Below are 13,584 nucleotides of genomic sequence, written 5' to 3'. Positions count from 1 at the left end.
TCTGGGAAAAGAGGAAATTGCTAAAGCAGAAAGCAGAAAGCAGAAAGTAGAAAAGGAAGAGAAGTAAGTATGTGTGTTTGAAAAAGAGGCGACTATGGGCTGTCTCTTCCTGTTGATAAGTTCTTTTTGAGTTTTCTGAATTTGCATTTGATTGATTGAGTGTCGAGTCTTGAATCCATATGTAAACTATCAAGTATTATATGAACATATGTGTGCCTGGAATAACTGAGGATTTTACCTCTTTTCATCTCAGCTTCTTTTCAAAAGAATGTTTATGCTCCTCTGTTCTAAGATGGAATCTAGGCTTGTCATCACTTTCCCCTAGTCACCTCCTCTCTGAACTCGACCCCTTCATCAAAAAGCTCAATAATTTCATGAACTCTAATAAGCCTGTCATTTTAATATATATGTTTCTAGGTTTACTTTTAATACTGCAGCAGTAGCATTTTTGACTTGAACCTCTTAACTTTTTAATCTAATACCTAACCTTTAAAGTGTTTTTTTTTTTTATAAAAACCTGCTTGATATTTTCAATATTAATATAATTTTTTATTAGAATCTGATTTATTTTTTTTTAACTTTTAAACTATGGAAAATTTTTATATAACTAAAAAATTTATAAATTATTGTAAGTTATTAAATATTAAAATTTTAATAATTATAAAAAGATTTTTATTTTAATTTAATATTTTACTTAATTTTAACTGTTATAAAATTTTATATATATATATAATAAAAATTTTTAAATAATAAATAATTTCTTATATTAAATATATAAATTTATATAAAATAATAAAATTAAATATTATATTTATTAAATATTTAATATTTTAATAAACTTTTAAAAATTTAATTTAATTATTTTTTAATTATTTTATATTTTATTTAATAAAAAGTTTTAATAATAAAAAAATATATATATTTTATTTTAATAATTTATATAATTATTTTTAAAATTAGTATAAATTTAATTTAAATTTTTTAATTTTAAATTAAATAATATAAAAATATTTATTTTTAAAAATTATTAAAAAAAATAATAAATAAATTAATAATATTTATATTAATTTTTATTTTCTAAAATTTTATATAAATTAAAATTTTTTTAATTTAACTAATAATTTAATATTTAAATATTTTAAACTATTTTATATTTAATTTATATTTTATTAATAAATTATTAAATAATTAAATTAAGTTTAATTATATATTATAAATTTTTTAAATGATAAAAAAATTTTAAAATTATATTTTAAAAATTTTAACAATTTAATTTTTATAAAGAAATAACATATTAGTTAATATTTCAAATATAAAAGTTTATTTTTTATAAATATAAATGTAAAAGAAGATAAGCTTTGATATCTGTATTTAGAATTAGGCTTTTCTTTTGTTTAGAGCTTAATCTTTATATCTGCTGATAAGCTATTGCAGTTGATTCTACTAGCTAATCAGTTATACAAAGTGATCTACAAAAGTTTGTAACCTTGCAGCTATCTTAAAAGGAGAAAATAGAGTTCTTTTCAATCCTTCAGTAGCTTTGAATAGATATTTCACACTGAGAGTTTATTTTAAGAAGGTGGTGAAGATAACTTACATTGAGTTGCGAGATGAAAAATTTACACAGATTGTAATGAGGCGGTGCTGAGACTGGGTCCAACAGCGACGTCATGAGGATTGGTTATGAGAGAAGCTGAATGGGTGGGCTTGACTAGTCAAGAATGCAGATGAGTGTATGCCTGCCTACAACTAAGAATTGAGGGCACAAGTGATTATATAGAGAATTGTAGGTGTATTCCCAGCCACTCAAATATATCGAGAACGAATTGCCCTGAACGGCAGGTCAGATAACTATCTATATAGAGCTAAGCTCCTCCTATTCCTTACCGAATGTGATAGATAGTTACCGCCCTACCTGATTAGGGGGAACAAGGGACGCCCTCTAGGCATCGTCAGCTGCGTCGTTCTCGTGACCTTCTACAATCTCTGCAGCCTTCCCGTATAAAAAAGCAGGCAAGTACGAACATCACCACCTTGCAGGGTCTCGTGACCGTTGACGCAGTATGGCAACTTAACGGGCGGGGTTCGACTTAGCCCAAGGTTTCCATCTGATCCCAAAGCGAAAGTTGGTCCTTCAGTCTAGCACGTGATATTTCATTGCACCCTTTTGAAGTTGAGCTGTCAAGTCATGAAACTACCGCAACGTACGAAAAATAACAACATATTTGCTTCAACACTTCTATCATCTATTTAGCCAATTTTTTATGTCATCCTGGAATTAGATCAGCATCCGCTGAACCTGTCCCGAAAACCTCTTTTCCAACCACGCCTATTCCTAACGTCCAAGCAGAGAACGGAAGAAAAAAAATTTGACCGTTTCTCGTAACACCCCCGCGCGAAGCTACGCAGCTGCAAAGGAAATAACGAGGCGCATAAGTAACCGGGAGGGCTGATATAGAAATTACTCTTAGTTGCTGGAATGTGCGCGTGGACGGATCTGAACGGACTGAGAGAAGGAAAACGGCTGGAGCGTGTGTTGGACCTTGGAGGACTGGTGAATTGCAGGACTGACGGAGGGTGGGGGTTGGCAATTAAAACCATTGAAAGGATATATACCCAATATATATTTTAGCACAGTTGACCAAAACTGTTTTCCCTCCTTCATACAACTCTGGAGTTTTGTCCCGCCTCCTAATTTCACTACCCCGCGACGACTTAGTTACTTTACTTAGTTGGAGGCTTTTCTCGTCGAACAATGCGACACCGACTTTATTTATGATACTCATTAGCCGATATATGAAGGAAAGGAGAGACACGGGTCAATGACTGGAAACGCTGCGCAGGAACTTTTTTTTTTTCTTTTTTAATATATATACCTAGAAAATCATCCCGCTCGTGACTTTCGAGTGTTTGGTTTGAGGTGACCTGAGGAACCTTCAGCATAAACCTGACCATATCTTACTCCCAGCCCCCACCTTATATCTACGATTAGCCTACGAATTACGAATTCCAATCCCGGAAGAAGAGTGGAAACACAGACGGAATGGCTACAATGGCGGTTCCGGTCCAGGTAGTGACATATAAGAAGAAAGATGGCTCGTTGGCGATGGCGACGGATGGGAAGTCGATTACTTGGACCCCCGAGGTGGCTGGTTCCGGGGCATCACCAGTAACGATTCAGGTTGCGGATATTACACGTATGTTCTTCCATTCTTCCTGGGGAGATGTTTGTGAAGTGCCGATGTTGAATGGCTTAATTGGATCGCACTAGACCTCCAACAAACCCCGGCAACAAGCCCAAAAGTTATGCTTAAGATCTTCGCGCAAACCTCCAACGATGGCTCCAATGGCGGCCCCAACAATCCTCCCCCAGGAGCCACGGAACAATATATCTTCTCCTTTATGTCCGGACCTAACGCCCGTGCTGAAGCAGATGCGATCAAAGATGCGCTTAGCGCTTCAATACAAGCTGTGAAGACGGGACAGGTTCCTACGAAAGAGAGCGCTCCAGCCGCGATGGCAATTGCGAACGCGCTGGCATCAGCGTCGGGGAAACCGCCGTGGGACGATGATAGCCGGTTAATAGCGGACGCAGAGCTTCAGCAGTCACTCCTAAAGGCGAATCCGGCGCTGCAGAAGGTGTTTATGGAGACGCTTCGCACTAAGGCTGAGGCGGTCACTAGCGCGCAGTTCGTGTCGCAGTTTTGGTCAACAAGGGTGCATCTGCTACGGGCTCATGCGATTGAGAAGACGCAGACGCGCGGGTCATACAATGTGCTCTCAACGCTGAAGCCGCGGGTGGAGGACAATGTGACCAAGCTGAATATCAGCAAGGAGCAGATCCAGTTGATATTTAGCCAGCATCCGTTGGTGAAGAAGGCGTATGATGAGAACGTCCCCAAGCTGACCGAGCAGCAGTTTTGGTCACGGTTTTTTCAAACCAAGTTATTCAAGAAGCTACGTGGAGAGCGGGTGACGGATGCAGATGCAAGTGATCCCATTTTAGATAAGTATCTCAAGGTCGATGAGTATGCGGGGCACTCGTGGACAGCGCATGTGCCGCATATGATCGATCTTGAGGGGAATGAGGTGGATGTTAGTCAGAGGATGGGGAATAGGCCGAATTTCGATATGAGGCCTGCTGCCATGGATAATGTGCCAATTATTCGGACGTTGAACTCGCTAAGTGAGAAGATCATGGCGAATGTCACGCCAATCGATGCTGACCCGTCTGCCCCGATTGGAATGAACGAAGAGACGTATAACGAATTACAGCTGCGTGATTTGCGTGTGGAAGAGGAACTAAAACGGATAACACTAAATGTGCGCGACCAGAGCCGTTTCTTCGTTGGGACCAATCCAAAGGAGGACGGAGATACACAAGCCGTTGCCCAACAAGATCCTCGCGAAATTTTACGGAGGCTACAAGATGACCTTGACACCGTCTTCCCACCCAATAAGCGCGGAGGGGTCCAACTTGACCGTATCGTCGAGCCCGAAGAAACCGACAGCGACGAGGATGATGATAATAATGCCCGCAACCAACAAAATACAAAGCCCCAAGTTGAGAAAGTTGGCTCCAAATCTGCACTTGCCGCCGCCTCCTCTGAAATCTTTGCTGCGATCCGCGACCGCAAATCCCAATTCTCCCCCGCCTCCACCACCTCTCCCGAAACCTGCGGCCTCCCCTCCGCAATCTTCGACCGCCTAACCCTCACGCACGCCACCACAACCGAATTCCTCCATCAATTCTGGCAGGCCTTTTTATCGGGAAATCCGGAGCGGGCAGGTGAAATCGTGTCGCTAGTTGAATCGTTAAATCGTGCCATGGACCGTATCAAAGCTGTGGCCGATGAGGCGGAGAAGGAGCGCCAAACGGAGATTGAGAGGTTGAAGCAGCATGCTAGGGAAGTCAGGGCGTCGACGGGGAAGAATATCCGGCCAAACTTGAAGCGGGTGGAGGGAGGGGAGAAGATGGTTAATGCGCTTATGGAGCCGACTCTGAAGGCGTTGGGGAAGGCGTTGGAAGAGTACGGGAAGGCGTTGGCGCAGCAGGTTCAGGGACAGGATGGGATGGGTGATTTGCCCATGAAATAATATTTTCTTCTTATTTTTATTTTTTTTTATTTTTAATTTTTTTTTAATTTTTTTTGGGATTGTTTTTGTTATCATTGGAAGCCATGGCTGATAACCATATTTTTCTCGTTTTCTCAGCGGTAAAGGGTTTGAAATACTTCCGCGTCATCTGCTCCGCGGGCTCCTAGTTTCTCACATCCCCCGCAGCTGTAGCCATTACAACAAACGCCCCATGTCGACTACATCAAATGTTGCTGAGGGCATTGCGTCGACCCCGCTGCCAAGCTGCGGAGCGTACTTTGCTTATTTTTTTTTATTAACTATTACTATTACTGTGATTATTATTATTATCTTGAGGCTTCCTTTCATATTCTTGCATGTAGTTCTGGTTAACGAACGCAGTTATGAAATGAATTGAAGTGGCTATAAAAACCCATAAATTAAATGAAAGAGATATATCCTTATTAAAAGGTCTTCTCATATCTGCTCTTCATCTTTTTCTTCCTCTCTAACCCGACAGAACGCTCCGACGTGTTACGCTCTGCTCCCCCGCAGCGTAATCCACGGCTCTGCCTTTACTTAGGGCTTAACCCTATCTTTGCTGTAGTCTTGGCCGAGTGAGGAAACTTTCCAACCACCAGCCTTGGAACCAGCTGTAATCTACCCGCTGCCAAGCAGCGAGACTCAGCGAGGATCAGACGACACATAGAAAAAGAAAGGAAAGTATTAACCAAGTTGCGTTCTGGGACCCTCTTTTCGTCCTCTGTGAATAGGCGGGCGTGGGAAACTCACAAGGCAACCCTCAATCAGCCAGTTTCGTTTCCATGTCTAATGCGTGAAATGAAATAGAAGGGAAACGGAAAAGAAAACAGGAACCTTATATGGGAGCTTCGTTTGGTTAAGTCGCAAGTCTGCATCTGGCTTCCTCTCTTCTCTCCCTCGGACTCTCATTGTATTTTCCTTGCTGTACTAGCTTGGGACTTGGACTTCCGTGTGTGTCCTGCGTCAAAGGATAAATTTTTTTTTTTTTTTTTTTTTCTTTAAGTGGCACTTATTTAAGGTTATTTACTTGATTATCTTCAATTTTTGGTTGAGTGAGAAAAAGTTGCGATTGATTTGCGAGATAACCCTCTCTCCGCACCGAGCCGATATCTATCTTGCCTATCCATCCGCTTGTTTAACCTTTTCTTTAGGGTGAACTGAACTCTATAGGTACTATTCTACCTGTTTTCCCTATATACTTTCTACATATTGACTGATCCCCAGCCACGCGACGAGATGGAAAGCAGAGACAGCGAAGCAAAAACCAAAACAATGCCCAGCAGGAGTTCGTCCAGAAACGCATCCGAACGTACGTCTGCGCTGAACGCATCCGCAGAGGCCTTTTCACCACAACAGCTGGCCGTCTTCCAACCGAATATTGTCAATATGTCCCTTCCCGCCGCCGAGAGTGCATGTTTCATCCCGCACGACTACACCAAGGACAGTGAGGATATTGTGACTATCGGTCCCCCTCCTGAGGGAGAGGTCGATCAGGATATGATGGGAATCCGTCCTGCACACCGGCTTGAGTTCGAGAAATTAACGCTGGGCCTCTCGCTGGAGATTGAACAATTGAAACAGGAGCTGAAGTCGATCAGAAGCTTGAATGGGAATGGAGGTGCGAATGAGACTGGGGTTGGAGATGTTGTTGAAGAGTTACCTGACAGCTCCAATGGAGACTGCCAGGAAAGCACTGGCAGCGCTGAAGCCGAAGAACCTGACCTGGAGGCCGTCGTCGGTAAGAAGATAATCGCATTCCTCCGCCTGACGAAAAATGTCCCCTTCTCGCACCGCCTATATGGTAAAAGCAATTACTCTGTATGGCGCGAATCGATCCTATCCATTGCTGAGGCCACCGAATGCGCCCACGTCATTGAGGAGGGGCAAAAGATTTCCCCATTCACCGATGCAAATACATACCTTTGGGAACAGCAGAACGACTGGCTATATAATTTAATATGGGACTCGATAGGCTCTCAGGCCATGGAGTCCGTCACACAGCCAAAGAAACACTCCGCGTATCTGCTTTGGAACCAGCTGGAAACTAGTTTCCGGCGCCCACTGGAGGAAGAGCGCCGCGCCATTTTTCACAGCCTGTACTCGTCCCAGAAATCTAGTGATAGGGAATATATCAAGAGATTTCAGGAGGCGAGAAGGAAGCTAGAGAAGCTTGGCTTCCCTGTCCCTGGCTGGTTGCTTTATGATATTTTATATGAGAATGTTTCAAGTGGTTCCCGAAATACCATTCATGAAAACATTGCGCTGAAACACGAAGAGATGCCCAAGTCCATGCCGCAGATACTGGATATCGATACGCTGATCGATGAACTGGTTGCATGCCTACCACCAGAACGGAACGTCGTTATCACTTCTATTTCGAACAGTGATAATAGAACACACCCCCCTTCCGCCACAGCGCCGTTAACCCCGTCTGCGTCAACTGGGAACGGTAGTGGTAACATCACCAGCGCTAGCGTCAGCAGCACTGTTAGCAACGATAATATTGTGAACACAAGATCCTCCTCGAAGAAAAACAAGGAGAGGAAATCCCAATCGTCTAATCTGAATAACAACAACACCACCACCACCACCACCAGCAGTCGAAAGGAAGAACAAGTCATACAGCAAGTAGTGGCCAAGTGCGAATTCTGCTTTCGTCGAGGTCACGTAGTAACTGACTGCTACTTGAAAAACCCAGACCTAGCCCCTGAGCGTTGGCGTCGTGCGAACCAGCGATCCGTCGACTTGACAAAACAGAAAGTGGTACAGCAACGCCAACAGCAGCCACAGCGGGAATCACAGGTCCATGTTCAGCATACCCAGAGTCAGACTTTTGGTCGGGGCCGTCAAAAGGGGAATAATACTACCAGTGTCAGCGGTAGCTCGATAGCCAGGACAGCCAGCCCTAGTCCTGTGAATGCGGATATGAACCAGAGCATTCAGGCTATTGCGAGGCAGTTCTACCAGCAGATGGATGATGAAGTTTGAAAATTCTGTTCCTTCCTGCTTACTTATCATTTTGATTTTTCTTGGAAATCCTCTGGCAAATATGTCAAAAGCCATGCAGTTTCATCCTCCCTTCAAAACATTGAAACTTCACTATGTTCCTTCTCTAACCTTCCCATTCTGTCTTTCATTTACTTTCCTTGGTTCAGTTTTCTGATGTTGCTCTTTGCTTGGGCAAATTGTGTTATGTAGTGGTCTTTCTTATCCCATATACTGTGTGGAGGAGTTGTTGAAGATTTTGCGTTTCTTATGATGTTTCAGGGAATCTGAATTGTAGCTAGCCGCAGCAAAAACCACTACCACCGCCACAAAAAAAAAAAAAAAAAAAAAAAAAAACACCTAAACCCAGGTAAGAGAGAACTGTTGAAACCTATTTTCAAAGTCTACATGATCTTAAGTAGGCGGGGTGAAGTAAATATTCTGTGCTATATGTTTACTCGATTGAATACTCCGGACTTTTTAATAACTAATAGTGGTATGTTTCGGCATGCCGAGTTTCGGGAAGCCAATCGCTAATTGGCCATGTGTACTTTTAGCCGCATCTTGGACGTCACTTCATGCAACCGCCGCAGTCAAGTTCTCAACCAACCACAATCCACCGGAAACGCCAGTTAGAGATTCCCTTCTCGGGTTCTAACAACCTCCTGTGCTCTGAAATGGCCTGTCAGTTGCATGGAAACACATACGGGGCTTGTAGTTGAACACGCTGTGAGGAAACAAGACCTAACGGAAGCCACGGCGACAACTTCACGGCTCACCTCCACATTCTCCTATCCGTGTCCGTGACAGCAACGACGATAGCCACACGGAAAGGAAAGCAAAACAGTAAAGAGAAAGCCGTCATCTAAAGAGAACATACAGCAACGATAAATTAAAGCCTTTTCAATATACACACCCGATCTTTCATTCCGCCTACTCCTCCTCACTCCGCGGCGGTCTTTTCGTTGTTTGAACAGAATCGAAGCCATGATTAGCTCAGGTTTCACTAATGCGCCTATATCTAAGTATGCGCTCATCTTCATAATTGCATCGTCGATAACTGCTAGCGTAGCAGATGTAAAGTACTTGTTTTATTTACAGGTCGTGCCGCATTTATGGACATACTGGCAAATATGGAGACTTGGGGTTTGGCAGGTAAGCAAGCTTGTTTTGGATTCTACTTTTTGATTCCAGGGAAGGGGAAATTTAATGGCGTCTTTTTGTTCGAGACACAAGACAAGATAGCTGCTGACTGTGCATATTCCCTAGCTATGCTACACGAATTCGACAGAAGTGCTCTTCGCAGCTATGCTCCTCTATCACCTGCGTGTAATTGAGCGGCTGTGGGGATCCAGGAAATTCGGAGTATGTCAACCCAACCCCTTTCTTCACCCGTCTCTAACAAAACCCACCCCCACCAAACCGTACAATCCACATACTAACTTGCGACCCCTAACACTTCAGAGCTTTCTCCTAACCACGCTCCCGTACACAACCCTCCTCCCACCCCTCCTCCTCGCCCTCCTCCTCCGCCCCCTCTCCCTAAACACCCTAAACTACCTCCCCGCCGGCCCCACCGCCATCCTCTTCGCCCTCCTAGCCCAATTCTACGCCGCAATCCCACACGCATACAAATACCGCATCTCCACCAGCACATCTATCCCTCCCTCTCCGAACCCCTCCTCGTCGTCCTCCACCCCACCATCAACGTCAACAACAACAACAACCCCAACAGTAACCCTCAGCGACAAATCAACAACCTACCTCCTCGCTTCGCAGCTCGCCCTCTCCCAATTCCCACACACTCTCCTCGCTGCCGCCACCGGTTGGGTCGTTGGCTACGCATGGCGCTCAGAGATATTACCCGGCCGCGCCGCTGCATGGAGAGTCCCAGGCTCGGCATATGGTGATCTGTCGGCGGATTCAGCACGGGGACGCGGAGGCGGTGGCGCTGCTGGGGCCGGTGCTGGAGCTGGTGTTGCGTGGAGGCCGTGGAGTGGACTGCGGAGGGTGACGGGGCGGAGTGGGGGGGATGCGGAGGGGTTTGAGGGGTTGAGGAGGAGGCTGGAAGGGGAGTCGAGGGCTGCGGCGGCAGGAGCGGGAGCGAGCGGGACTATACGTGGTAGTGGTAGAGGTGGCGAGGGCGGAGATGGGAGGCAGCAGCAGCAGCAGCAGCGGAGGCCGTTGGCGGGACAGATATTGGATCGGTTTACGGGGAGCTTTTAGTTCCTGCTTTTTTGCTTGTTGTTTTTGTTTGCTCGCATTTCTGGGGATAGATGAGATGCAACGGCATAATCATATAAAGATGATGATGCATTTTGCCTTTTATTTCCACAGCTACTTTTTGATCTTAGCAGTAACATACATTTCTTTTGGTCTAGATACTTTTATATGCATATGGATTTCCTTGAGAACAAATAGACTTATTTCATATCTCCTGCATTGGCTCATTTACATTAAAATTCAATCGCACATCTATCATGACCATGCACCCGAGCTGGGAAAATGGACTACATAGAACAAAATTACAAGACCTCTTTCTCAATCCCACCAGCGAATGCAAGCCTAAATACAACACATCTCTCAATGCAACAGCTACCAAAAAAGGAGTCTATTAAAGTAAAATACATTATCCAAAAATGAGCGCAGCAGAGTCCCTAGACGGGGGCACAAAATACCCAATGGGATGGAGTGAAAATAAAATCAAAAGCAAGTACTAAAATAAGTCCCTCTAGCCTAACTCCGTCCAACCCCCCATAGAATCCCAACACTGTCATGACATTCGTGAGATGATAGAGGTGTAAATAGGTAAAGAAAGTGTTAAAACACAGAGAAAGGGTAGTCAAAAGTCGCGTGCGTCGTGCTGCTCGATTGCACTATCTAGTTGCAGGGTATATGAATAGAGAAATAGATAGAAACATACCAACCAATTCAAGATATTTCGCAGTTAATAAGCTCCCTCCTGAGAAAATTACCGAGAGATCAAGACGGGCCATCCAGTCTTTACTTTCCATTCCCCGATTTCCCTTTCCGCTGACTACTATCCTTACACTCGTTACAATACCACTTGGCTAACCACGGGGCAAAACAACACCAATTAGCAACAATCCAGAAAGGGAACAAAGAGAGAAAAGAAACAAGGGGAAAAACAACTCACAACTCTTCAACGGCGCCCTTGACAATCCCACACACGACAAGTGAAACCACTCCCTCGGACAAGTCTCATTATCACACGCAACCATCTCCCCAAAACTAACCTGGTTACAATAGCAATACCTCGGTTCTGTTTCATCCTCCTCATCGTCGCCTTGTCTCGAGGAATCCTCATCTTCTGTCGCCGCTGCAGCAGCGATAAGTTGCTGCGCAGCGGCTGTGAGTCCAGCGCCCTTTTTATGTGACCGTTTAGTCGTAGTGGAGCTGGAGCTGGTGGTGGTGCCTGGTACTCCATCTGTGGTTGTTGTCGTTGTTGACGTGCCACCGCGGGGCCTCGTGGTTCGTTGTAGCGGTAGTTGTTGGGCTGATTCGGCAAAGGTGGAGACGACTGGGGTAGAGTTTTTGGAGGAACGGCTTTTTGGCTGTTGTGGAGCGGATGGGCCTTCAGTGGCAGCAGCTATATCTAGTTTGGTCGAGTTATTGTTGTTGGTAATATTGTTGGGGCCGGCTTCTTCTCTCTTTGGGACTGGTTCCATCGGCCTTGAGGTAGTAGAAGTAGAAAGACCAACTCTATTATCATCATTAAATCCAGTTGTAGTGGAGGAAGGAGGGTGGTCAGGTTTCGCACTAGCAAGCTCCTTGTGGGCAGAAGAGAGGAGTTTGGGTTCCGAAGATGTAGGTTTTTCTGCGAGTGGAATAACCCGGTTAGAGACCTCCAGGTGGGTGGTAGATCCAGGTACAGGTCCAGGTAACGTACTTGAATTGGATGCCCGGTTCGATGTGGAGGATGAAGGTCTCTGACGGCCATTGGTCGCCTGGGTAGCGCCTTGCTGTGCTCTGGAGGATGCGGGACGGGAGATTGTGTTAGGAGCAGGACTGGAGGCCTTCGTACCAGAGACGGAGGTGACAACGGATGAAGGGACAAGGGCAGGTAAAGAGGTTGTAGACGCTGCTGTGTTTGCTCTGTTCCATCACATTAGGATCGAATTGGGATCTAGAGCCCCCAAACGGCCGTTGTTCCAACGGCCCATTTTGAAAACGGATTCGTAACATACCTTTTCCTCGCAGAAGGATTAGCGTTAGGTGCTCGTATCCTCTTTTTCACAACATCAGCAGCAGAAACATCTTTCGGAACACCTCGCCCAGTGCCTATGTTTGTTGTCGCATTAACCGATCGCTCCATTGCCGTAGCTATTGCCGTGGAGGTGAGTGGCGGCTTTTCGACTCTTCTCCGTTTTGCAGGAGCCGCAGAGGAGCCGGCAACCGCACCAACCACGCCAATGGCGGTATTTCCACTGGCCGGTGTTTCCCCACCCCTGCCTTTCCCACCTGTACCCTTTCGCAAAGGAATCCGTCCATCCTCGCCATCTGCATCGGGTTGATTGCGGCGATGCTTCCGAGAGACGCCTTCTCTTCTAGTCTCGCCGTCAACCGTAAGATTCTGATCACGGGTAGAAACAGTTTCGCGCCGGGGACGCTCAGATGTATTCCCCGTAGCTTTGACAGCAGTTTTGTTCGAGTAGGCCCAGTGGGTAAGACTGCCCAACCGCGCCTCTTCACTAATTTCACCCTCAACATAGGGGAAAGTCGTTTCGATACGCGTAATCTGCTTCTCAAGTTCGTTATTTGCATTCCAGAGGACATGGTTTTTTTCGTCGGTGGTAATCATAAGATCGGAGAGAGTTGAGCGAAGTTCAAAGAAAATCTTCCTGCGCGCAAGAGACTCGGGAGAGTCATAGTTGATCGGTTCCTTCGCCTACAACCAAGCAACAAAAATGGTCATTACATATTACCAATACTCATAATGCCTCCCTCCCGCACACATGTGCAAGTCTTGAATCCAACCATAAAAGGCCAATACTTACCGGAACACCCGTTTGCATCAACTTCGCATACGGCGTCGACGCCGTAGCCGCATCAAGCTGTTTCGCCAGTGTTTCTTCAAGCGCCCACGCCTTCCCATCCACCTCCTTCAGCAATGACGCATGCCGTCGGAACTCCTTGGGCAGCGCTGTTATGGCGTCGGTAAAATGAGTGATGGCCGGGTAGAGGCCGTGGGGAACATTGTGAGCGCTAGCTGAATCCGGACCACCACCAGCGCCAGTACTACCAATACCTGAGCCAAAACCGTATGCACTGCTGCCGTGGAAACCCAGACCGGCCAAAGTGGAGCGGCTAGCAGTTTTGGAGGTGCGGCTGGGGTTTGTGCGGGTTTGGCGGGCGGATTGGCGGACTGTTGGGTTGCTGGTACTGGTGATAGCGGTGGTGTGGACAGCGCCGGAATGGAGAGGAGCGGTAGCCATTAATATTCGACCGTGTTGTGTAATT

At 45.4% G+C, this 13,584-nt stretch overlaps 4 protein-coding genes across 4 annotated transcripts; 3 read left to right on the top strand and 1 right to left on the bottom strand.

Annotated features, from left to right (window-relative positions):
• Positions 1–3,043: 3,043 nt before the first annotated feature.
• Positions 3,044–5,097, top strand: PAAG_02736 (RNA polymerase II transcription factor B subunit 1; the record flags this gene model as incomplete). The annotated part of the gene is made up of 2 exons (XM_002795214.2): positions 3,044–3,197; positions 3,272–5,097. 2 exons carry the CDS (start codon positions 3,044–3,046, stop codon positions 5,095–5,097), a joined length of 1,980 nt encoding a protein of 659 aa, XP_002795260.2.
• Positions 5,098–6,390: 1,293 nt separating this feature from the next.
• Positions 6,391–8,106, top strand: PAAG_02735 (hypothetical protein; the record flags this gene model as incomplete). The annotated part of the gene is made up of 1 exon (XM_002795213.1): positions 6,391–8,106. The coding sequence occupies one exon, from the start codon at positions 6,391–6,393 to the stop codon at positions 8,104–8,106; it is 1,716 nt and encodes a 571-aa protein (XP_002795259.1).
• Positions 8,107–9,090: 984 nt separating this feature from the next.
• Positions 9,091–10,329, top strand: PAAG_02734 (hypothetical protein; the record flags this gene model as incomplete). The annotated part of the gene is made up of 3 exons (XM_002795212.2): positions 9,091–9,258; positions 9,373–9,468; positions 9,568–10,329. The coding sequence occupies 3 exons, from the start codon at positions 9,091–9,093 to the stop codon at positions 10,327–10,329; spliced, it is 1,026 nt and encodes a 341-aa protein (XP_002795258.1).
• A 777-nt stretch (positions 10,330–11,106) lies between these two features.
• Positions 11,107–13,559, bottom strand: PAAG_02733 (PHD finger domain-containing protein; the record flags this gene model as incomplete). The annotated part of the gene is made up of 4 exons (XM_015844732.1): positions 11,107–11,174; positions 11,261–12,219; positions 12,312–13,012; positions 13,122–13,559. The coding sequence occupies 4 exons, from the start codon at positions 13,557–13,559 to the stop codon at positions 11,107–11,109; spliced, it is 2,166 nt and encodes a 721-aa protein (XP_015701810.1).
• Positions 13,560–13,584: the final 25 nt, after the last annotated feature.

The sequence above is a fragment of the Paracoccidioides lutzii genome (genome assembly GCF_000150705.2).
Source record: "Paracoccidioides lutzii Pb01 unplaced genomic scaffold supercont2.6, whole genome shotgun sequence".
Taxonomy (NCBI): domain Eukaryota; kingdom Fungi; phylum Ascomycota; class Eurotiomycetes; order Onygenales; family Ajellomycetaceae; genus Paracoccidioides; species Paracoccidioides lutzii.
Note: the sequence above shows the minus strand (reverse complement) of the source record. Positions and strands in the feature narration are given on the sequence as shown.